At 34.2% G+C, this 23,240-nt stretch overlaps 1 protein-coding gene across 4 annotated transcripts; it reads right to left on the reverse strand.

The window, feature by feature from the left end:
- Nucleotides 1-19,827: 19,827 nt before the first annotated feature.
- On the reverse strand, nucleotides 19,828-22,976 carry LOC116422430 (transmembrane protein 225-like). Of its 4 annotated transcripts, none has more exons than XM_031960206.1 (4): nucleotides 22,489-22,976; nucleotides 21,736-21,882; nucleotides 21,324-21,440; nucleotides 19,828-20,304 (listed from the first exon to the last, which is right to left on the reverse strand). In XM_031960206.1, exons 1-4 carry the CDS (start codon nucleotides 22,733-22,735, stop codon nucleotides 20,075-20,077), a joined length of 741 nt encoding a protein of 246 aa, XP_031816066.1. In that variant the 5' UTR covers nucleotides 22,736-22,976; the 3' UTR covers nucleotides 19,828-20,074. The 4 variants fall into 4 exon arrangements, with proteins under 4 accessions (XP_031816066.1, XP_031816065.1, XP_031816064.1 ...); XM_031960205.1 differs by having other exon boundaries at nucleotides 21,324-21,458; XM_031960204.1 differs by having other exon boundaries at nucleotides 21,324-21,461.
- Between the last annotated feature and the right edge of the window lie 264 nt (nucleotides 22,977-23,240).

Below are 23,240 nucleotides of genomic sequence, written 5' to 3' on the forward strand. Positions count from 1 at the left end.
AATCTTATTAACTCCCATAGCTTTAATTGTCATTTCTCTTTAGGTGACTTATTAAATTATAATTTTTAGATTACACTTTTTTCTGAGATTTATATACAGATTTCTAACTGGTTAGTAGATATTTCTAAGTGATATGATCAACAGTTGGTGGCTTTAGAACTAGGAAGTTCTAGGTTTGAATCACAACTCTGATACATTTTAGCTATTTGACTTTGGACAAGCCACTTACTTTGAGTATCCCAGGTAATACTCTAAGATCTTAAAATGTAGGTGAGAAATCTGCATTGGTGGAGGGAGTTTCCTTATCAGGATTTCTCTACCTCAGTGATACGGTTTTGGAATTCATTTCCTTAATATTTTCATTTGAATATCTTTCTAGCATTTCAAAAATAACAGTACAAAAGTGGATTCATTATCTTTCTCCAAATCTATTCCTTTTAATGGTTCTACCATTCTTTCAAGTACAAAATTTGAATTCTCAGAGGCATCTTTGATTCTTCCTTTTTCCTCATTCTTTCATAGCTCATCACTTTCCAAATTATTTTAATTCTGTTTCCAAAATTATTTTGACATCTTCTCTTTCATTTTCATCCTACTGGGCTTTTTTATCTCTCGCCAGGACCATTGTAATAGCTTTCTAGCTTGTTTCCCTATCTCTAGGCTCTTCCCTTAATTCATCCTTCACCATTATAAGACTCTTTGCTCATGTTACTCCCTTGGCCAGAAACTTTTAATGGCTTTCAATTGCCAAGAAATGAAGTCCAAACTCTTAAGCTTTCCTTCCATTATTTCCTTTCCATGATTTGATCTACCTTTGAGTTCAATTCCAGGAATATGTTTGCGGTTCCTATTGTGCTTCATTTTTCTCTTTACCTTATAGTACTCCTGTTTGCATGCCTTCCAGCAAAAACTTGCATCTCCTTATACTTTCTCTCCTCTCTACCTTTATTTAATTTTGCTTCCTAATGAAACCCAATCTTCAAAGCTCATTAAAAGGCCACTTACATGAAATCTTTTTGCATCTCCTCCAATCCAAACCTAGCTAAAAGTAAACTTGTTCTATGAATTCATAATACTTTTCTTGTACTATGGGTTTACACACATTTCATTATTATATGAATATTTCATGTTCAGCTCTCTAGATTACAAGGACTATAAAGTATTTGAAGACTTGGGATATTGGTTATTTTTTGTATTCCTCTCCTATAGTAGATGCCCAATAAACCTTTGCTGTACTGAATTTGTGGAAGTAGAATCTTATTCAATTCCAAGCATTTGCTAATAAGTGTCATAGTTTTAGTTTACAAAGTACTTTCTTCACAAAAGTCATAGTAGGATATGACTATTCTCATTTTAAAATAAAATAATCTCCACCCAATAAGACTCAGAGACTAATCCAAGTTTACATAGCTAGCAACTTCTAGATTTGCAGAATTTCATAGATATAAGAGGCTTCAGTAACAAACTAGTCTAGTCTTTACCTAAAAAAGAATCTCCTTTAGAAGTATCATATGGTTTTGAATAGCTTAAATTAAGAGAATCTCACCCCTTCCAAAGCAGCTCACTCTATTTTGGGATACCTCTAATTGTTAGAAAGTTTTGTTTTTCCTTACATGAAATCTGTGTTTGTTTCTTTGCCACTTCTACCAGTTGTTCATATTTTTGTCTTCTGGAGTCAAGTATCAAACATCTTTCATTTTCCACAAAATATGTCTTTGAATACTTAAAGACAGCCATTATATTTCCCTTTTTTTCTCTTCTCTAGGCCAACCTCCCATTTTTCTTCAATTAGTTCTTTGTAATGATCTTGCAGTTGCATCCTGGTTTGGAGGTAGCATGGAATAATGAATAGATCCATGAACTTGCAGTCAGGAAGATTTTTTAGGTCCAAATCATACCTTGTTAATTTATTAGCTGTGTACTGCTTACTCTCTGGTGTTAATTTCCTTAGTTATAAGTTGGACTGCATAGTGTTTGAGGTACTTTCCAGCTTTACATCTATTGATCCTATGAATGCTTTCCAGCATATAAATGTCCTTTAAAAATGACTGGTTTAAAAGAGGAGGATACATTCTAGGAGATGGGAAGGTAGACTAGATAGATATAGAAAGATAGCATGGAGGATGTTGGTAGAGATGGGGTGGGAGAGAAATGATGAAGTTGGGAGAAGATAGGCTCAGAGAGAATTAGGGGAAACTACAGAGAGGAGGAAAAGATAAACAAAGGCACTGGATAAGTATAGTTGTTTGTACTGGTAAAATTGAAGTCCTGTCCTTAGAGCTGCTCTCCACTTATTATATTTATGGTTTTTCCTCTTATTCACCCGGCTAGTGTCCTTTGGGACCTCTTTCACCCGTAAATACAGGACCCACTGGTTTTCCTTTTCTTCCAGCTTGAAAATAACAACAGAAATGGAAAATGAAAACTTTTGTGGAACTTAAATGCCCTGTCATCTCACTAGAAGTTCTATGCTCTTAATAGTTCAGTTTGCTGAACATTCTCAATCTTTGGGACCTTGATAAGAAATTGAGATAGTACATGATCTCTATGGTGATTATAACCAGTAAAAACAAATATCTTGAAAAGGCAAAAGTTTGAAGAAAATTAAATTTGTCTTTGCATCCTTGCCTTCTTTCCTAACAATTCTTCAAACTTCTAAGCACTTTTTCACTCCCACTCTGAATTATGGGCTTTGTCTTCCTCCATGTGATGTCATACTCATCTTCTGTTTCTCAATTAACCGCTGTTTTCAACAGCCAAGAAAACAATAAACACAAAAACTATAACGATGAAACTAGAAAGGACAATCACCACAAAAGAAGTGAAAGTCAGTGATGCTGTTGAGGTGGATTTTAGAGATATGCTGAACTGGAAATTCACACATTTTTTCCTGTTAAAATGGAAAGAAAGTTATAATATACCTAAAGATGAGAATTTAACAACTATGCTTTTTGCATATACTATTAATAGAACATTGTAATATGACATCACTCTGTAACATATCACACACAACAAAATAAACTCATATCGCTCAGATTCTGTAGAATTTACCTGTTCTTTCAAGAAGTATTTGTTAAGTTCATGTGATGTGCAAAGTGCTATGCTAGGTCCTATGTGGGAAACAAATGACATGGGCTGCTTATCACCTATGGATCTTGTATACTCAGGCATGATAAACACCTTTATTTAGTCTTTAGAACTTCACATACACAACTATTATGATTTGAATCCGTTTTGTTGCTATTAACTTGCTTTTCTACATCAATCTTCCAATTCCCTCTTAGTATCCCTGATACTATGTGACATAATATTTTTTTTCTGCCTACCTGAATTTTGTTGCTAGAGGAAACCAGTAGTACAATGGCTTGAGTAAGTGGCTTGTCTGTGGTCACAAACTCAGTTGAGCATATCTGGGTTAGCAAACAGGATTTCTGGATTCCATACCAGGGCTTTATCCAAGATGATTGGTAGATTCTCAACCCATAAGTTGAATTCATACAAGATTACTCCAACATTTCTCCTTGTTCAAGTGTTTAAAACTCAATGCTCAATATTTCATTTGAACTGTAGAGAAAATTCTGGCCATCTCCAATTCTCAATACAGTTAGGGTAACTTGAATTTAGGAATTTTTGCTTTTGTCCTCTCTTTAGGCAGTTGAAATTAATACTTTTCTTTCATCAAAATATTTTCACTTGAATAAAGTGAGCTATTTCAAGTCTCCTTTCCCTTAGAGCTTTGGTTGAGTGCTCTTGGGAAGATTAGATGAAATAGATTGCTAATTATTTAAAGCAATTAATATTAGTCCTGACCTACCCAATCACAATTACAAAGTTTCATGGAATTTGCCAAATAGAACTTTTCAGCACTCTTGGGAGATTTTCTTTCATGTTTTCAATGCATTCATTTAAAGTAAAAATTGGAATCTGATATATGTTATGGAAAAACTTTAACCTTTGAGAACTTTTTTATGTTTATGTTCCCAAATGATGGTTATCTTAATAATTACAGAGTAGTGATATCTTCATTCTACCATTCCTGGTCTGCTAATAATAATGAACTCTCCAGAGCTCTAAAATAAATAAAACCTTTCTTTTTCAACTTTCCAAAATATTTGTAATTAGAGAAAGAGACATTTTTTCTATTCCTCCATAAACCTAAGCATTACTTCCTTCAATACATACATACATACATACATATATATATATATATATATATATATATATATATATATATATAGTGCTGAGGCAATTGGGTTAAGTGACTTACCTAGAGTCACACAGCTAGTAAGTGTTAAGTGTCTGAGGCCAGATTTGAACTCAGGTCTTCCTGACTTCAGTGTTGGTACTCTATCCACTGCACCATCTAGCTGCCCCATCCCTCAATATTTTTAGAATCTCTAATGCACAGCCTAAAGAATCAGGCTGATTGGCTCTATTTCAATTGTCCCCCCAAAGTTGTGGTTGGTTTCACAGTTTTGTTCAGTCTGACTTCAGTAATAGATTTCTTTTTTTTTTTTTTTCTGACGCAATTGGGGTTAAGTGATTTGCCCAGAGTCACACAGGTAGGAAGTTAAGTGTCTGAGATCAGATTTGAACTCAGGTCCTCCTGACTTCATGGCTGGTACTTTATCCACTAAGCCACTTAGCTGCCCCAGTAATAGATTTCTTAATAAATGCCCTCAATCATATATTATATTCTCTGCCTTGTATCAACCTATTGACAGTCTCAGTAAGCCTGATTCCAGAAATGCATGAGGGAGAGTCCCTTTATGCAATTCAGAACATATGTAGGTATACTGACTGTTTCCTCTCCACTTTCTATATGGTGATGAAAAGTCCTTTAACTGACTGTTGAGCTGGAGGAGAATTTGCATGCTGTTTGTCCTCATTCTCCAAGAGTACTATGGGAGGTGATGCTGTTACTTGCAAGTGAATTGGATTGAAGTGAAGGAGGACTGTGCAAAATCATCTGCCTCACTTTCCCTTCCAGAGCCAACTGGGTCCAGTGGCCAGATTGCTACCTAGTCTTTATTACTCAATGGAGCAGCCTCAGTCAAACTGAGACCCATAGAAGACCTTAGTTTAAAAAGGCTCAGGTCTCCCACTATGTCCAGAACCATCTCCAGTCCTCTTAATCTATATCTGGCCACTGGAGCCAGATGGAGGACAAAGTGAGGCAGGTGACCTTGCCCAGCCCTCCCTCACTTCAAACCAGTTTACTTGCCCATCATGGCATCATTCTCTTCAAGAAGGAAGGACCAACAACCTCTGTGAATAGAACTTGCCCATAAACTGGAACTGATTAGTTGGAAAATTTCCCTCCCTGCCTCCTTTCTCCTCTTCCTTCCTTCCCTCATTTTTTCCTTCTTTCCTCCTTTCTTTCCTTCTTCCCTTTCTCCTTCCCTTCCTTCCTTCCTATTTTCCTTCTTCCCTTCTCTTTCCTTCTTTCTACAAAATCATTGTTAACTCTATCAATTAAAAAATAGTAATGAGAGAAAACATTTCCATTCAAAATGACAACAAAATGCATAAAATACCTTGAAGTTAATATATCAAGAAATACTTAAAAGTTATCTAAAAATAAATTTGAAACAATCTTTGGAGAAATACAAACATTTTTTACTTTGTTCAAGGAAATTGAAGAAATAATTGTTGCTCACAATTTGTGCCAATATAATACAAATGGTAACAAAAAGGACAAGATAAGCAAGAATCAGAAAGAATCGAATTCAGCAGCCCAGTGATAAACCCAAGAATACGAACTACATGGGATTTTATTGGTATAGGTATCTCACAGTAAGTTACTTTCCCTATTGATGCAGAGAAAAACTTTCTTTATATCTTTGTAGTCTTAATGAGTTGTCTTTATTCTCCTCAGTTACATGTATAAACAACATTTTTCTTTTGGTTATACATGTATATTCATTTTCTAAAAATCATTTTTCCTTAAAAATACGTTGGGAGAGAAAAATCAGAACAAAAGGGGAAAATCACAAAAGGAAAAAAAAACAGAAGAAAAAGAAAAAAATTAACACAGCATGATGCTTTATTTAATACTATATCTATTGCATGTTTTCTTTTCTTTTCTTTTCAGTAATAAAATAGGTTGGTCATCTGCTGCGCCAGGAAAATCACCCTTATTATTTAAAATACTATTATTAGTTCATGCAATTCTCAAGTTTATCTTGACTAAAAATTCAGGAAGGGGGAAATATAGTCTCACCTCTAGGTAGATTTGGAGGTACCACCAAAAGATAGCCTTGTGATGCTACATACTGATTACTGGAGGAAGAAATGGTTCTTTAATGACAGAGAATTCTGGAAGTGAAGGAGAGAGGCGGGGAGAGAGTAAGAGAATGAGAGAATGAGATCAGAATGAGAGAAGAGGAGACTTGGTTTCATGACACTCACAAAGCACATTCCATTAGGATGGAAGTATAAACAAGACTATCCTTCTTGACAGGTCAAGGAAGCTGGGACCAAATATTAAGCAAGGCACTCTGCTCCAAGAATTTAATAACTATAGCATAGGTGAAAAAAACAAGATTGCATTTGGTTAAAACTGTGGGTATGATGAGTACACGTGCTAGGCAAATTCAAGAAGGAAATTTAGTACTGGTTTGCTAGAAGCCAATGGGTTTTGGGAAACAAATGGAAATATTTTCTTCAATAGCAGAAATAATTGTATTAAGTATTATTCCTCGTAATTGTTTTTGCTTTCTTAATAGCTTTATTTGAAACATTGATACTTGCAAACTCATACATTTTTCTACATGTGAAGTAATGAAAACACATTTCCATATTAATTGTTTGTGAAAAAAACAAAGCATCAAAAACATGGTTCTATCTATACTCAGAGTTCATCATTCTCTCTCTGGATAACATTTTTCATCATGGAAATTGTTATAGATTATTGTGTTGATCAGATCAGCTAAAGTCTTTCACAGTTGATCATTGTTGAATATTGCTGTTATTTACAATGTACTCACTTCTCTTTGCATCATTTCATGCTTTTAGCATGATGTTTTCAGCAATATTATCAGAAGCCTTAAATGAGGACAAAAACAGCATCAAGGTCAGCTACTGCACTCATGGTAAATTATTTAATTTAAAAAGGCTACAAAGCAGAGGAAAGGTTGTTTGCATGATTCTTTATTCACAGATGAGTGTGCACTTAATGCAGCCTCTGAAACTGAGGAGCAACAAAATAAAAATCAGTTCTCTGCAGCTTGTGATAATTTTGGCTTAATAACTTTAAAATTATTTTATTATTTTTATTGTTTTTTCTGGTTTTACATGTACATTAATTTTTAAAACACACATTTCTTTATTTATCATGTTGGAAGAGAAAAATCAGAACAAAAGGGAAAACCCATGAGGAAAAAAAAAACAATTCATAGTTCTCTCTCTGGATGCAGATGGTATTTTCTATCCAAAGTTTATTGGAATTGCCTTGGATCATTGAACGGTTGAGAATAACCAAGTCTTTCATAGATGATCATTGCACATTCTTGCTGTTAGTTGTATACAATATATTCCTGGTTCTGCTTATTTCACTCAGCATCAGTTTATGTAAATCTTTCCAGGCTTTTCTAAAATCAATTTGTTCATCGTTTTTTATAGAACAATAATATTCCATTACTTTCATATACCAAAACTCTCAGTCATTTCCCAACGGATGAGTATTTACTTATTTTTCAATTCTTTTTGACCTAATAATTAACATATATATATATTGAGAGCAATTGGTTGCAGCAAAGGGAGAAATTTTGAATACTGTGGACACCTTGGAAGTATACTAGGGATGTACACTTAGATGATAAGGTTAACATACACATTGCCAAAAGTAGCTCAGTGTTTGGGAGGCTTTAAAGCAAAGTGTAGGAGAGAGGAGGTATTAATTCCTTACTAAACTGTACATCTACAGAGCCATTATGCTTGACTCATTGTCATATACTTGTGAAACTCTACCAGTGTCATGCCAGAAAACTGAATTGCTTCCATTTTAATCTTCTTGGGAAGATTCTGAAGATCAACTGGCAGGACAAGATACTGGACACTCAAGTCCTTTCTTGAGCTAAACTGAATATTTAAACTGTAGTGATGCATTGTGCACAATTCTTATTAGCCATGTTATTTGAATGCCAAACACATATTTGCCTAAAAGACTATTTCATGGAGAATTCACACAAGGAAAGTGCTCACATGAAGTTCAGAAGAAGTAATGCAAGGATGCTCTAAAGGTCTCTCTGAAGAACTTTGAATCAATTGTGTGTCATAGAAAATACTAGCAAAGGAATGCCTAGTACAGTGTGTCCATATCAAAGATGTTGTACTATATGAGTGAAGCAGAATTGTAGCAGCTGAAAAGAAACATGAAACACAAATTTAGAGACATCTTCACTCCTTGTGATAGAGCTTTTTGCATACATGTTGCTCTGATCAAACTATAACTGGACACCTCTACCTAGATGCCAATGTAATGATGCCATTTTGTTTCTCTTTGAGAATAAAGGAAAATAACCAACCAACTAAGCAACCAACCAACCTAACAACCGACCATCAAACCAATCAGTTCATACAGTATGAACCCCTCATCATTACTATAACACAATAGTTTTCCATAACATTCTTATGTCATAATGTGTTCATCCTTTCCCCAATTAATGGGTATTCTTTGATTCTAATTCTTTTCCACCACAGAAAAGAACAGCTATAAATATTTTTGTACATATAGGTTCTTCCCCTCTCTTTTTTTGATCTTTTTGGTCAATTCACAACTTTATTAACAATACATTAATGTACCTATTTTTCCACACCCTCTCCAGCATCTGTCATTTTTTTTTTTATCTTATTAGCCAATCTGATAATTATGAGGTGGTGTCTCAGAGTTGTTTTAATTTGAATTTCTATAATTATTAGTGCTTTAAAGTACTTTTATGTGACTGCCTGCTTATATTCTTTGACCATTTATTAGGTGGACATTGGATCTTATTTTTCTCAATTTGGCTCAGCTCAATATATTTGAGAAATGAGATTTTTCTCAGAGAAATGTTGTAATTCCACATCTCCATTTCCAGTTTTCTGCTTTCCTTCTAATTTTGACTACATTAGATTTGTTTATGCAAAACCTTTTCAATTTCATATAATTAAAATGATCAATTTTACTTTACATGATCCTCTATCTCTTATTTGATCATAAAATCTTCTCTTATCCATAGATCTGACAGGTAATTTTTTTCCATGCTATACTCATTTGTTTATGATGTCACTATATTTAAAGAATATCTACATTTTGACTTTATTTTGGTATATGATAGATCTTGGTTTCATGCCTAGTTTGTGCAAGACTGTTTCTAGTTTCCCCATTTTGTTGAATAGTGTGTCATTTACCTCAGTATATTTTATATACTTAATCTATTCTGCTGATCATCTATTTTGTTTCTTAGTCAGGATCAGATTATTTTGATGAATACTGCTTTTGTAATATAGTTTGAATTCCTTCACATATTTTTTCATTGAGTTCTTTGATATTCTTGACTTTTTGTTTTTATTTTTAAGTTTATTATTTATTTGTTTTATCATTCTTTTTAAATTCTGAGTTTAAATTCACTACCTACCTTCCATGTCCTCCCCCATTCACTAAGAAGACAAGCAATATGATATGAAATCATGGAAAACACTTCCACATTAACTATATTTTTTAAAAAAGCAAGAAAAATAAAGTGAAAAATTATACTTTAATTTGCACTCAGAGTTCATCAATTCTCTTTCTAAAGGTGGGTAGCATTTACAAAAACTCCAGAATCTTTTGGAATTGTCTTGGACCATTGTATTGAGTAATATCTCTCAGATGATCATCATTATAGCATTGATGTTATCATGCACAATGATCTTTTTCTTCTCACTTCAATTTGTACCATTTTGTAAATGTCTTGCCATGTTGAGTTTGTATAGACAATCATCCTTCAACATTTATGGATTTCACATTTCTGATTTTGGTTGTTTGGGGTTGGTCATTGCTAATTAAATGGGAATTTCTGGAGATTTGCAGCACATTGTAGAAAATTGCAGGCAATGTACATATATGAAGAAAATTTAAAAAAAAATTAGTAAGACATAAATGCATGAATAACATATATTGTTATTTAATTTTTATCATTTGTTATATGTATATATACAAAAATCTATTATAAACAGTTAAATTTTTTAAAAAGTTTCAATGTGCTAAAAAACAATACCATTCTTTTTGGGAATGACTCCTCTTTGTCTCTCTACCATCCAGACTCAGTCAGTCATGTGATTTTTCTCTCACAGTGATCATTATATCTTGCAGTTTTTGTAGGAGAAAGAAATACACAAAGCAGTTGCAGCTTTATTGATGAGTCTCTGCATAGCATGTGAGATACTAATCTCTCTCATGGAGAAATTACACCTTTTAAAATGTGTATAATGTGCTGTTTTACTTGTTTTATGTATTAAATTAATATGATCAAAATTATTAAAAATAAAAATTTGGGGTGGGGCCTAGAGTTATTCCTAGTTTTTCACATTTGCAAGGATCTTGCTCCCCTATTTCCGGTGAATGTTAAGGAATAATTGTATATTCTTCCTTCTTTGACCAGTTATGATGAGAGTGATACTTACCTATGACCCTCTTCTCTATTGTAAAGCTCTTTTCTGTACACCTCTTTTATATGAAAAAATATCCCTATTTATTTTATTAAAAATAGAATAGAAAAAAGAAAAGCAGAAAAATCCCCAAATGAAACAAAACAGAACATTGTCAAGTGATGACCAGAACATTAAGGAAGATTCAAAATATATAACAATAAATTTGTTATAAGAATATATAATAGTAGAAGAAGTTACATTCATGAGAGCCCATCTTTTCTTGGCTTTCTTGTAGGTTATTCTTTTGTTCTCTGCTGCAAGCTTTTTTTTTTTTTTACTTTATTCTTTTTCCCCCTTTCAATCCCTCCCCCTCCCCCAAGTAGGCTATAGTTAAGTACAGATATGTGTTTATATATATATATATATATATATATACATATATATGTGTGTGTGTGTGTGTGTGTAGGGTGGCAGGTAAGTATGTGTGTGTGTGTGTATAGGAGTATGGGGTGTATATGTGTATGTACACACACACACACACACACACACACACATATATTCACACCCATCCACTCACATACACATATATTTACATATATTCATACACAAAGCAACATGCAAACATATCTATGTATACTCTCTCACACATACATATATACATATACATTTACCCACAATGTAAACATATCTAAAACAATGTTAATATGGTTGACATATAATATAGATTTCTCTTTTTATTGAATCTTTAACTTTGACTTGTTTTTTCTCCTATCCCTGCTAACTCTTCTGCTTTAATTCTACTCCTTAACTTGCCTTACTATTACTTAATCTCCCCCCACCCATGGATCCCTCCCTTATCTTCTTCTCCCACCTTTTGCTTTCCATTCTGCCCATCCGTCCCTTATTTCCTTATAGATTTTGGAGGGTGTTTTATCCTAAGGCATTGTATCTATGTAGTGTTGCCAGAAGTATGAGATCTCCTCCCCGCTTAATGCCTCTGGATCTATTCTTTCTCTGTACCTCATTTGTATAACAATTATTATTTCTACCTTTTTCTAGGTAGTTTTTGGTTTTTAGGCAGTTTGCCCCAATCTTTCTTTTGAGCTACCTAATTGTTGATGTCAATCTTAAATATATGGCATATATTTTCATGTAAAAAACAAACAATATGCTCATGTTAAGTTTCTTGAAATTAATCTTTGATATTGGCTTTTACATATTAAATTTTTTATTGAGTTCAAGTTTGTTTGAAAGAAAGTCCTAAGGGCAGCTGGTTGGTACAGTGGATAGAGCATTAGCCCTGAAGTCAGGAGGACCTGAGTTCAAATCTGACCTCAAACACTTAATACTTCCTAGTTGTGTGACCCTGGGCAAGTCACTTACCCCCAAATGCCTCAGCAAAAAAAAAAAAAAAAAAAAAAAGAAAATCCTGAAAGTCTGCAAGTTTGTTAAATGTCTTTTTTTTTTTTTTTTTACATTCAATATTATGGATAATTTTGCTGGATGTGATATATATATATATATATATATTTTTTTTTTATTATAGTAACTTTTTATTGACAGAACCCATGCCAGGGTAATTTTTTTTACAACATTATCCCTCGCACTCACTTCTGTTCTGATTTTTCTCTCCCACCCTCCACCCCCTCCCCTAGATGGCAAGCAGTGGATATGATATTTTTGTCCACAGACCTAGTTATTTTGATTATATATGATTCTAGGATCTGCGGTCTTTTATCGTGGCTGCTGATTAAGTCCTGTACAATTCTAATTGCAGCTCCAGCATATTTGAATTGTTTTTTTCTTGTTTCTTGTAGAATTTTCTCTTTGATCTGGAGGTTTCAAAATTAGGCAGTAATATTCCTATGTGTTTTCCATAAAGAATCTCTATGAGGTGATCATTGATAGATTTTTTTCCTATTTCAACTTTTCCTTCCTGTTCTATCACTCCAGGAAAATTTTCTTGGAATATTTCTTGCATTATTGTATTCAAGGTTCTTTTTTTGATCACAGGTTTCTGATAGTCCAGTTATTCTTATATTTTCTCTTCTTGATTTGATCTGTTGTTTTTCTTATGTTTCACATTCTGTTCTATTTTTTTATACTTTATATTCTCTTTTGTTATTTCTTGGTCTCTTAGAGCTTCATTGGTTTCTCCTTGCCCAATTCTAATTTTCAAAGAATTATTTTCATCTTTAAGACTCTGCATCTCCTTTTCTAGTCAGTTAACTCCTTTTTTTTTTTTTTTTGGAATCTTGTTTTTCTTGGATGGTTTATATTTTTTTATTTTTAAAATTTTTTTCCTCAGTGTCTCTCATTTACTTTTTAAATTCTTTTTCATGTTCTTCTATAAATTCTCTTTGAGCAGGAAGCCATTTCATTTTACTCTTTGAAATAACAGAGGCTTTTTTTTTTTTTTTTTCACTTCAGTGTCTTCCTCTGAAGATGAACCCTGGTCTTCCCTTTTCCCATAGTAAGTTCCTATGATGGTGTTTTTTTTTTTTTTTTTTTAAATGAGAAGCATTAGTGTAAGCACCTGTAATCATGGCATGGGATGCCTTTAGCTTCCTGCAGCTTTCCTGGCATCCCTGCCCCCTGGCTCAGGACTCACTGATTCCTTCTTTGCCAGCACCATGTCTCTGCAGCACAGCCAGGCATGGTATTTTCAATTAGCAAAGCTTCCCTCAGTCTTCAGACTCTCTACTATGCATGCTGCCTGGGAAGTGAAATTTCCTGTAATTCCTTCTGAGGCTCCAGTTGGCCCCAGCGCTCCCCACTTGGTGTTTCTGCAGAGCTGGCCTGGAGATGTTTGGCCTCATACTAATTCCTAGACTGAGGTCCATTTTCAGATCTTCTTGGGTTGTTCCAGGAGGACCCCTGTTCTGCCCCAAATTTTCTTGATTTTTTACTAATCTGTATTTACCCTGAGTTGTAAATTTGTTTGGAATCTGGAAAGCTTGAAATTTACTGAGCTACTCCTCCATCTTCCCAGAATCTTTTCCCTCTTTAATTTTTGAGATGATTCCAACATAATCAACTAATACTCATGCCCTCTATCTACGTGATAAGTTCTCAGCAGTTATATATATCATCTTCCCATATAAGGTTTGCAGTTTAAGTTTATTGAGTCTTATGATTACTTTTTCATGTTTATCTTTTTCTGCTACTCTTAAATCTTATGTTTGAATGTCAAATTTTCTATTCAGCTCTGGTCTTTTCATCAAGAATATTTTAAAGTCCTCTATTTCATTAAGTATCCAATTTTCCCCTTGAATGATTATGCTCAATTGTAGTTTTAATTCCTTTGTCTTCTGGAATATTGTAGCCCAAGTTCTCTGCTTCTTTAATGTGAATACCACTAAATCTTATATAATCCTGACTGTGGCTCCTTATTAGAATTTTTTCTTTCTGGCTATTTGTCTATTTGCCTATTTTCTCTTTTACCTGGGAGTTCTAGAATTTGGCTCTAATATTCCTGAGAGTTTTCATTTTGGAATCTCATTCAAGAGGTGATTGGTCAAAGTGGTCAATTTCTATTTTATCCCTGGAGCCAAGATATTGGGGCAGTTTTCCTTGATAATTTCTTGAAATATGATGTCTAATACTTAACATGTATTGGTCAACCTGCCATCGTGGGGAAGGGATGGGGGGAAGGAGAGGAAAAATTGGAACAAAAGGTTTGGCAATTGTCAATGCTGTAAAATTACCCATACATATAACTTGTAAATAAAAAGCGATAATAAAAAAAAAAATATGATGTCTAGGTTCTTTCTTTGATCATGGCTTTTTTGATGACTATTTTCACATTGTTCACTTATTCTGAGTCTACGTCTTCCTCTTCCTTGCCACTATAGTAGTCTATGTTTACATTCTTTGTTGTTAGTTCATTTTTTAAATCTATTTCTTGACTTTGAACTTTGTTAAAAGTTATACTCTGCTCATTTTTTGCTAGGAAGACACTGTCTTAAGTTTCAGTCTTTTTTTCCTTTTTTTTTTTTTTTTTTTTTTTTTTTTTTTGTACTGCTGTTTTCAGTGCTAGTTCTCTGGGCTCTGCAAATTTTTGGTGTTATCCTAAGATAGGCATGATCACTGCTTTCATAGTATATGCTCTAGAATTTACCAAGAAAGGCCCCCGGTTTTCTTCTATTGCTTGGGCTAAATACTACTCTTTGCCTTGGAACTATTAGGATTAAATTATCTGTGCTTTGGAATTATAACCAGTAACTGCATATGGGCAGTAGGGGTGCCAATCAATACCAGCTATACCCATTGCCAGCAAAGGGTCCCTTTTATTTTCGTTCTGACCTATGTCTTGGCCCCATTTACTCTTTACCAGCTCCCAAAGCTGCTGCTAGTGTTATGGCTGCTTTTGAGGTCGCTGCTTGTGTGGGTTCTGGATAGAATTTCACCAGATGCTACAGACTTCTGCTAACCTCTTAAATTTTCTTAGGATAGAAAAATCTCACGCTGTATTTTTTTAAAGCTTTATTTCTCCAGAATTTGATTTCATTTAAAGTTTTTTAGAGGAGACTATTGGGAAGTTTAGCTGGGTGGCTAACCCAATCAGCCATTTTGTCTTAGGCCATCACTGGTTATCCTGACTTTTGTCTTGTTACAGGACTCTGGTGTCTCTGGAGGAGAGAATAAGGCTGATTGATGACTTTGCACAGGTTTATCTTATTTAAATCCAATGAACATGTCAAGACATCATCCTTGTAATTGATATCCTTGGTCAGCTTCAAGAATAAAGGATGAACAACAATAGCCACTTTGGCTTCCTAACAATTTGTTTTTCCAGATGAATTTTGTTATAACCTGGACTTATATGAACTAATATTGAGTGAAGTGAAAAAAACCAGGAAAATACTATACATAATAATAGCAACATTGTGTGGTGATCGATTAAGACTTAATTCTTATGCAATACAATGATTCAAAACAATTTTAAAAGACTCATGTTAGAAAATACTATTCACATCCAGAGAAAGAACTGATGGAGTCTGAATTCAGATCAATGCATGCTATTTTCACTTTGTTTTTTTCATAGCTTTCCCTTTTTGTTCTGTTTCTTCCTTTACAACACAAATAATATGGAAATAGTTAAAATAAAAAATAATTAGTTTTGAATGATCTTTTCTTTAATTTTAAAAATTCACTTGAAAACTTGTGGTTCTGGGAATTTTTTCTTGGAGAACTCATTTATGGATTGTTCAATTTCTTTTTCTAAGATAGGTCCCTCCCTCCCCCTGTCCAAATATTCTATTTCCTCTTCTATTAATCTGGACAATTTATATGTGTGTATATTTTGCAAATATTCACCCAGAGAGATTACACAGTGGTGGGCTTAGAGTGAGGACGACCTGCATTCAAATTTGGGCCCAGCCACTTACTAGCTATGTAAACATGGGCAAACTACTTAACATTGTTTGCCTCCTTTCCTTACCTGTAGAGTGAACAGGAGAAGGAAATGGAAAACCACTAAGGTATCTTTGCCAAGAAAACTCCAATGAAGAGTTGAAAATGACTAATCGAATATACAACAACACTACAAAAATATTCATCAGTTTCATGCATATTATGTTGTGTTGGCATAAAATTGGGCAAAATAGCTCCTAAAATTATTTTAATTTCATCTTCTTCATTGGTAGTGCATTCACTATTTTCATTTTTGATAATTCAGTTTTCTTATTAAAAACAAATAAACTAATGATTTATGTTATTGGTTAATTTCTTAATTTTTTAGCTAAAAATTAATTTTTTTGGCTAACTTTTGCAAAGAATTTCAGTGGACTTTTCACTTTTACTTTTCTTCTCACCCTAAAGAGATTAAACACTCTAAGTTAACAGTAACTTCTCCCAAGGCTATTTTCAGAATAATAATTCCTAAACTGAGTTTGATGTTTACCCTGAGAAAATAGTTGTAACTATGGTCAATGAATATATGTCATTATTTGGTTAATTATAAGAACCCTGTGTTTCATCAAGTTTTACCAAACAATATCTACAGACAATTTTGCTCACTGAAATTCATAAATATGTGCTCAAAAGACTAGTCATGAATTTAGAAGAGTCTATTCATGAATTCCATTATGCTCACTCTACCTAAGCAGCATTCTTAAACCTTTAAGGCTAATTGAAAAGCAACACAAATTGATGAAACACAACATTAGAAATGGAGCCTTTTCTCTTATATAAGCAGGAACAATCCAGTTTCATATTGCATTGCTGGTAAAAATCCATTCTCTGATATTTATGCAGTAGGTGTGGCTAGAAGACAACTAGGAGTTCCACTGTTACAAAAGAATATTCTTTCCACCTGTATACATTGGAGGAGGCTCTTGAAGCTTTTGTAATTCATGTACATATTATTAATCTGAGATAATACGTGCAATAATCTTTTAGTAATACCTACTGCAATATATGAGTTGTATATTGTGTTTTGCTTTCATATTTTAATATTACAGAAGAAATGTTTGACATACCTATCTGTTTTGAGAGAATTTGCTACCAAATGCTAAGGAATTGACTAAAGAGACTGGTCATTCCCTCCAAATACTGTAATCAGCTCTTAAAATGTAGGGTATAAAAATGGACAACTTTGATTACATTAAATTAAAAAGTTTTTGCACAAATAAAATCAACACAAGGGAGGTACAAAGCTGGGGAAAATTTTTTTTGCAGCCAGTTTCTGAAAGGCCTCATTTCTAAAATATATAAAATTTGTGTCAAATTTATAAGAATATAAGTCATTCTCCAATTGATAAATAGTCAAAGGATTCAGATAATTCCTCAATGATGAAATTAAAGCCATCTGTAATCATATGGAAAATGCTATGTTCACTTCTTTTTTCATTTTTTTTTTCTTCTTTCATGGTTTTCCCCTTTTATTCTGACACTTTATCTCCCAACATGATTCATAAAGATGTGTATTAAAAATTAATATACATGTAAAAATAAAATAAACTACATATGTAGGGGAAAACGTAGGGCATAAAATTGGGGATTGAGTGTCAACTCAGGCTCTAAAGGAATTAACCTCTGACTTACAGCCCTGCTTGAGTTCATTCCACTTATAGAAGACTTATAGAACTATGAGTATTGACAGTAGTGACTGAAGATGTATAATATCTTGCCTTGCTAGATTGGAGGTATCCTTGACAGTGTAAATCCCTTTTAGTTATGAAAGACATTTGAAGCAAGTACTTTATACTTTGTGCATGGGGCAAGGACTCTGGATTGAATAAGGATTGCTCATGGTTAGGTTATATGTTATTAAATTAGAATTTTCAGTGGAAGTTGGTGTCAGAAGACAAATTCCATAGTCCTAGTCATTCCACACTCTTCAAACATTTCTGGAATGTCATTGTCCACTGGGACCAATTTTGACATGGTTAAAATATTGTCAGAATATTTTAAATTTTAAGTTGGATTTCATCACCTGAACATACTGACAACTTCATGTTTCTTGGGAATAAACTGAGAGGATAATACAGGTCCTTGGTGGCAGAAATTATCAAACAAGTACTTTGAGGTGCTTCTTAAGCACAGTTCTAGAGAAGAATTCCTTTTGTGACCCTGCAATAATAGAATAATAGAAGAGTTATCGAAGGAAAAACTTGATATAGTCTACCTATATGACTGGAAGAAGGTATCTGAATAAGACACACAATCTAAATTCAATGCTTTCCAAATTGTTTGAACATGTTCTTTTGATGGGAGAACCAAAAATTACCTGGAGCAACTGTTGGTCAATATTATTTGACTACCTTACAGTAAATGGTATGGAAAAGGATAGGAAGATCTAGACATATATGCACTATGGGATTAAATATGAGAAATAGGTTTAATCAATACATCTTTTCTTGAGTTTAAAATGCTCTAGATTGTTAAGATATCAATGATTCTCAATTTTGGATCTGAGCAGGGGATACTCTCAGGAATTCATGTGAGAGGAAGATAAAGAGAAGATGGCCTCCATCTGTCAAGTAATTAGAACTTGGGCTCATTACAGTAACTCAAATTTTGAGGGCTTTTTGGTTTTTAAGGTCTTTTTGTAACATGGATCTTTCCTACTTTTTCCCCTTCAATTTTTATTCTCTTCCATATATTCTGTAATCCAAAAACGTAAGGTTTCATATTGTTTCTTGAACAAGATATTCCATATCCTGACCCCATCCATTCAAGTCCCTTACTTGGAACTCTCTCCTCTTAATCTCTACCCCTTAGCTTCCTTTGAATACCAGATAAAATTTTACCTTCTCCCAGCAGCTTTTCTAGGTTCTTTCTAGTGTTTTCCCTATGAAATTATCTTTTATTTATATTGTACATATATTGTTTGTACATGGTTGTTTGTATTGTTTTCCCCATTAAATTGTAAGCTCCTTGAGAGCATGGATTGATTTTTTTTTTCTTTGCGGGGTGAACTTTCTTCATATTCCTACTAAACAGTACTTGACACAGAGTAGGTAGTTCATGTTTTTTTCCTTTACTTGGCTTAAATTTTTTTTCCTACTGAGTATGTACATGTCCATGATGTAATCTAGCAATAAAGATTGGATTGGGTAGGTACTTGCACTGTGAATTACATAATTACTCATATTTGATTAGTCTTGATGAATCTAAAAGTGGTGAAAGTATATTCTACACCAGAATCAGATTCCTCTACTTCTTTTTCTTCAAATCCTCTTCCACTAAAAACTAGTTCAGATGCTACCCTGTGTTATCTTCTTAACTAAGTAATCACTCCTTTTGATTTCTTAATATAGTCTATTTGGTCTCTCTTATGCACTTTTCCATGTTCTAAACTTATAGTTATTTTATTTTTCTTGATTCTCTACTAGATTGTGAGCTACTCGAGGGCATAGACTATATATATTGCTTTTCATTTTTGTCTTCTTAAGTACATACACCTAAAGATGAAGGACTCATGATTTTGTTGATGTATAAAGTCCCTTCTTCACATTTAGTCTAATCATTTAGTCATAGAAACTTGCTTGAAGCTGAGAGAAGGTTAAGCAAGTGACTTGTCTACAGTCAAGAGTTTATATGTCAGAAATAGGAAATATAGTTCTCCAAAACTCTAGTTTTGTTGCCATAATTTGTTGCCATACTTCCTTTTATTTATTACTTAGTGATGAATAAAAGTTTGTTGAATTCTTCAGCAGCACCATAAACTCTCAGATCCCTTCTAAGGACAAACTACAAACCACTGAAATGTGTTGATTTCTTTTATTGAAATTCCAAATATACTGTCCATAGGAAAATCACCTTTATCTAGTATAGGAATATACACTACTATCATTTGGCACTCCTATACATAGTCTTTTAAGTCATAGAATATATAATACGTATGTACAAGCTTACAATAAATGATGCATGAATATGACACCTGACATACATATATAAATATCAGCAGAGATATAAGCATATGCATGAAGAAAAAAGACTCCTATGGCTTCCCTTAAGTGTCTAAGTTCCAGGTCACCCTGCGGCCTGGAAATTTGTGCTTAGCAATCGGTTTTGTTTGGTCCAAGTCTTCAAGAGGTCTTTTGTCAGCTAAAATTCCCTTCTTTTCTCTACTATCACTTTCCATTTGCACATTACATGGCTGTTTCACTGTAGATTGTTTGGGAGAATCTTCAAAGTTTAGGGAGTCCTCGGAGTTAGTATGGCTCAAAAGACAGAGGATACCTAGGGAAAAATGATCAGGGGAAAGAATTGAAGGGAAAAGTAGGTAATAATAGCAATAGCATGGAAACAGGAGTTAGACTCTTTCTTGGTGGCAGGATGATGCCTTGAGAAGCCAAAGGGGTGAGAAAGTTGTAATTTAGCTCTAGAGATTGCCCAAAATGCAGATCATAGAATCCATTGGAATAATTTAAAATACTTTTATTCTTCTACAGGATAATAAGGCATAGAGAGATTTAAAAACTTGGTAGAAGTTATAGAACTTAGATAGTAAGCATCAGAAGGAGGATATAAAACTAAGTTCTCTAACTCCATAGCTAAAATTCTTTACACAGCACAGTCTGGTTCCCCTCTTAGTATCTAAACATATTAAGGTTATAGAATGTTGTCTGAGCCTGTAGTCTGAAATGTCCCAAGTTCCTTTGGGTGATAAATTCCAGGACATCAAAGTTTAGGGAAGAAGAGGAGGGGCCCTGGAAAGTAGAGCACATTTTAAATTATCTAATTAAGATCAGGTCCATTTTGAAATTGGAAATATGTCTCTTGCATTTAGGATGTTTCTTTCAGAAGAGAGAATACTAGAAAAAAAGGGACCGCTATAAGAGACTGTGATTTACTATACTCTTACATTGCCTCTTCCTGTTTTAGCACTGTCTTAATACTATCCTTGATAATATCTTTATCCTTATTTTGTTCTCTAGATGCCTTCATACTTTTTCCTTCAGACATTCCTCATAGCCATGCATTTCATGGCCATATGTGCCATGAAGGAGGGGAAGCTGTGAAAGACAATAGAGGAAGAGAAAGGGAAGGATATTCATTGGATCGATTCACCAGGAATTGACCTTATCTGTAGTCCCATATCACAATTCACCCTTAGAGAAAGTTATACCTAGAACTGAATCTAATCAAGTTTCAATAAATTGGGGGTGAAACTCTCTCCTATGTTCCCCAATATCCCTCCTCCAAAACCACAGGTGGGTAGGCTCTGATCTTATTTCAAGGGCACTGGGAACACTCACCACAGACTAAATATAAGAAGATAATTACATAAGTTGAATGAAAGATCCATCTGTTTATGATCACATATTGGTGTCCACGAAAACTTTTCTTCATTGCTCTCTTGTACAGTACAATTGCTGTGAACAGAGAGATACCTGCTGTCCAGACAGAAAAAGAAAAAGAAAAAGAAAAAAAATCTCTTCTGGAAGACTTGAACCCCACACTTATGCCTTAACCAAAGAAAAGACATTCTAGTCAATAACTAGAATGCTTTTATTTAAGAATTCATTCAATAATAGATGAATTGGTAAACATCTCAGAAGCTAAATCTATGATCTTTTGATAAAGGGGATATGATTTTAGATAGGACCAACAATGTAAACCCCAAATCAATCTTATTAGCAATCTGGGGCAAGGGGAGCATGTAGGTACCTGTCAGGAAGCTGATAAAGCCAAAGATGAAGTAGCGAGCTTTGAATCGAGGAATCAAAGAAATATGGTCCATCCCCAAAATTAGACACAGCATAACAGAGAGACAGACAGTTACGACCATCAGATTCCAGATTGTATTGTCCTTATCTGTGGGGAAGCAAAGATTAAGTTGGGACCATTGCAAGTACTTTTTTTGTAATCTATTCCCACCTGAGATCTACATAGGGGAGATGAGAATAAGGAGAGAAGAAATAGGAAATGTGACAGAAGGAGGAAGAAGAAGAAAATGTGGTCAGGAAACTTGAATCTGAATGGGAGAAAAATCCAATGGAAAGCCCTCTCTATCTTTGTAAATCTTTATTTCATTATTCTTCCTTAGTTGTTAAAACACCCACTATTCACAAAATCTCTTGACCTTTGCTAATACTAATTTTACCTAATATCACTATATTCCAGTTCCCAATCAACCTCTTTCCATTTGTCCCATTCTAGTTTGTCCACTCTCCTCCAGTGACAACTCCCAAACTTCCAGCCAATTAAAAGTCTCTAGTTTCAACTGAATTCTGTCTTTTCCAAACATAACTGAAATTTCATAGAAGTCTCAACAATTAGTTGTAAAAGTAATAAAGGTGCTGACTAAAGGAGTTATAGACTAAGAAAACTATCAAGTAGCAAGAGGCTAGGTGATGAAAAAGCTGAGTTGCCCAAGAAGGCAAAGCCCAAGACTCCCTCCCTCCGTAGCTTATTCCTGACCTTTTGAAAACTCGGTGCAAACTGAACCGCTACAAATTATCCAGGGGCTACTGGAAATTTCTATCCCTGATGGTTTCTTCTCCACTTTAGTCCATTCCTTGTGGATTAACCCCACTATCATCAACGTTAGGGCTAAGCAGGAGGAGATCAGGTTTAGGGTCTGCAAAGTGGTAGTAGATTGGAACATAGCTTTATCACTGAATGATGGAAGGATCAAGGGGAAAGAGAGAGATTTTTTCTTAACCATGCTTCTACCTATCCGAAGTGAAGACCAACCATAAACCAAGGCAAAGTATATTTTTTGATTATTTTCTAACCTAATATCTCACACCTAAAACAGTCTCTTCTGGGAACTAGCTGATTTTAGCAGTAGCAGTTAGAGGACAAGTAAGGTTTCTGGGTTTTGAGTAGTGGCAGTGGTAGGATTTGGGAAGAATGATCAAGCTAAGGGATAATTTTCATCTTTGCCAGTTCCATCCTTTGCCCTGACTGACCTCAACTGCCATGGAACCATCTTCTGATGTGACCCCTGACCCCAGAGACTTGTACAGGGGAAGGATTCTGCAGAGATGGAACAGAGAGATAGAAGCATGGAAATGGAGGGGCAATTTATTCAACTACCAATATGCCTAGGGTATATAAAGGGCTGTGCTAGTTTCTTGGAGGAACAAAGGATTAAAACAATCCCAGACTGAGGGGAATACAAACTAGTGAAGGGACTATGACTTGTCCATATGTTAAAAAGGAAGACT

The sequence above is a fragment of the Sarcophilus harrisii genome, chromosome 3, assembly GCF_902635505.1.
Source record: "Sarcophilus harrisii chromosome 3, mSarHar1.11, whole genome shotgun sequence".
Lineage (NCBI taxonomy): Eukaryota > Metazoa > Chordata > Mammalia > Dasyuromorphia > Dasyuridae > Sarcophilus > Sarcophilus harrisii.

Bases quoted from the DNA above. Each gene is read 5' to 3' on its own strand.
- LOC116422430 (XM_031960204.1), bottom strand. From the start codon at position 22,735: ATGGTTAAGAAAAAATCTCTCTCTTTCCCCTTGATCCTTCCATCATTC. The intron at 21,462-21,735 runs GTACCTACATGC...CTGTCTGGACAG, and splicing joins CTTTATCAGCTTCCTGACAG to CAGGTATCTCTCTGTTCACA. The intron at 20,305-21,323 runs GTGAGTGTTCCC...ATTTTTCCCTAG, and splicing joins CTTCTTATATTTAGTCTGTG to GTATCCTCTGTCTTTTGAGC.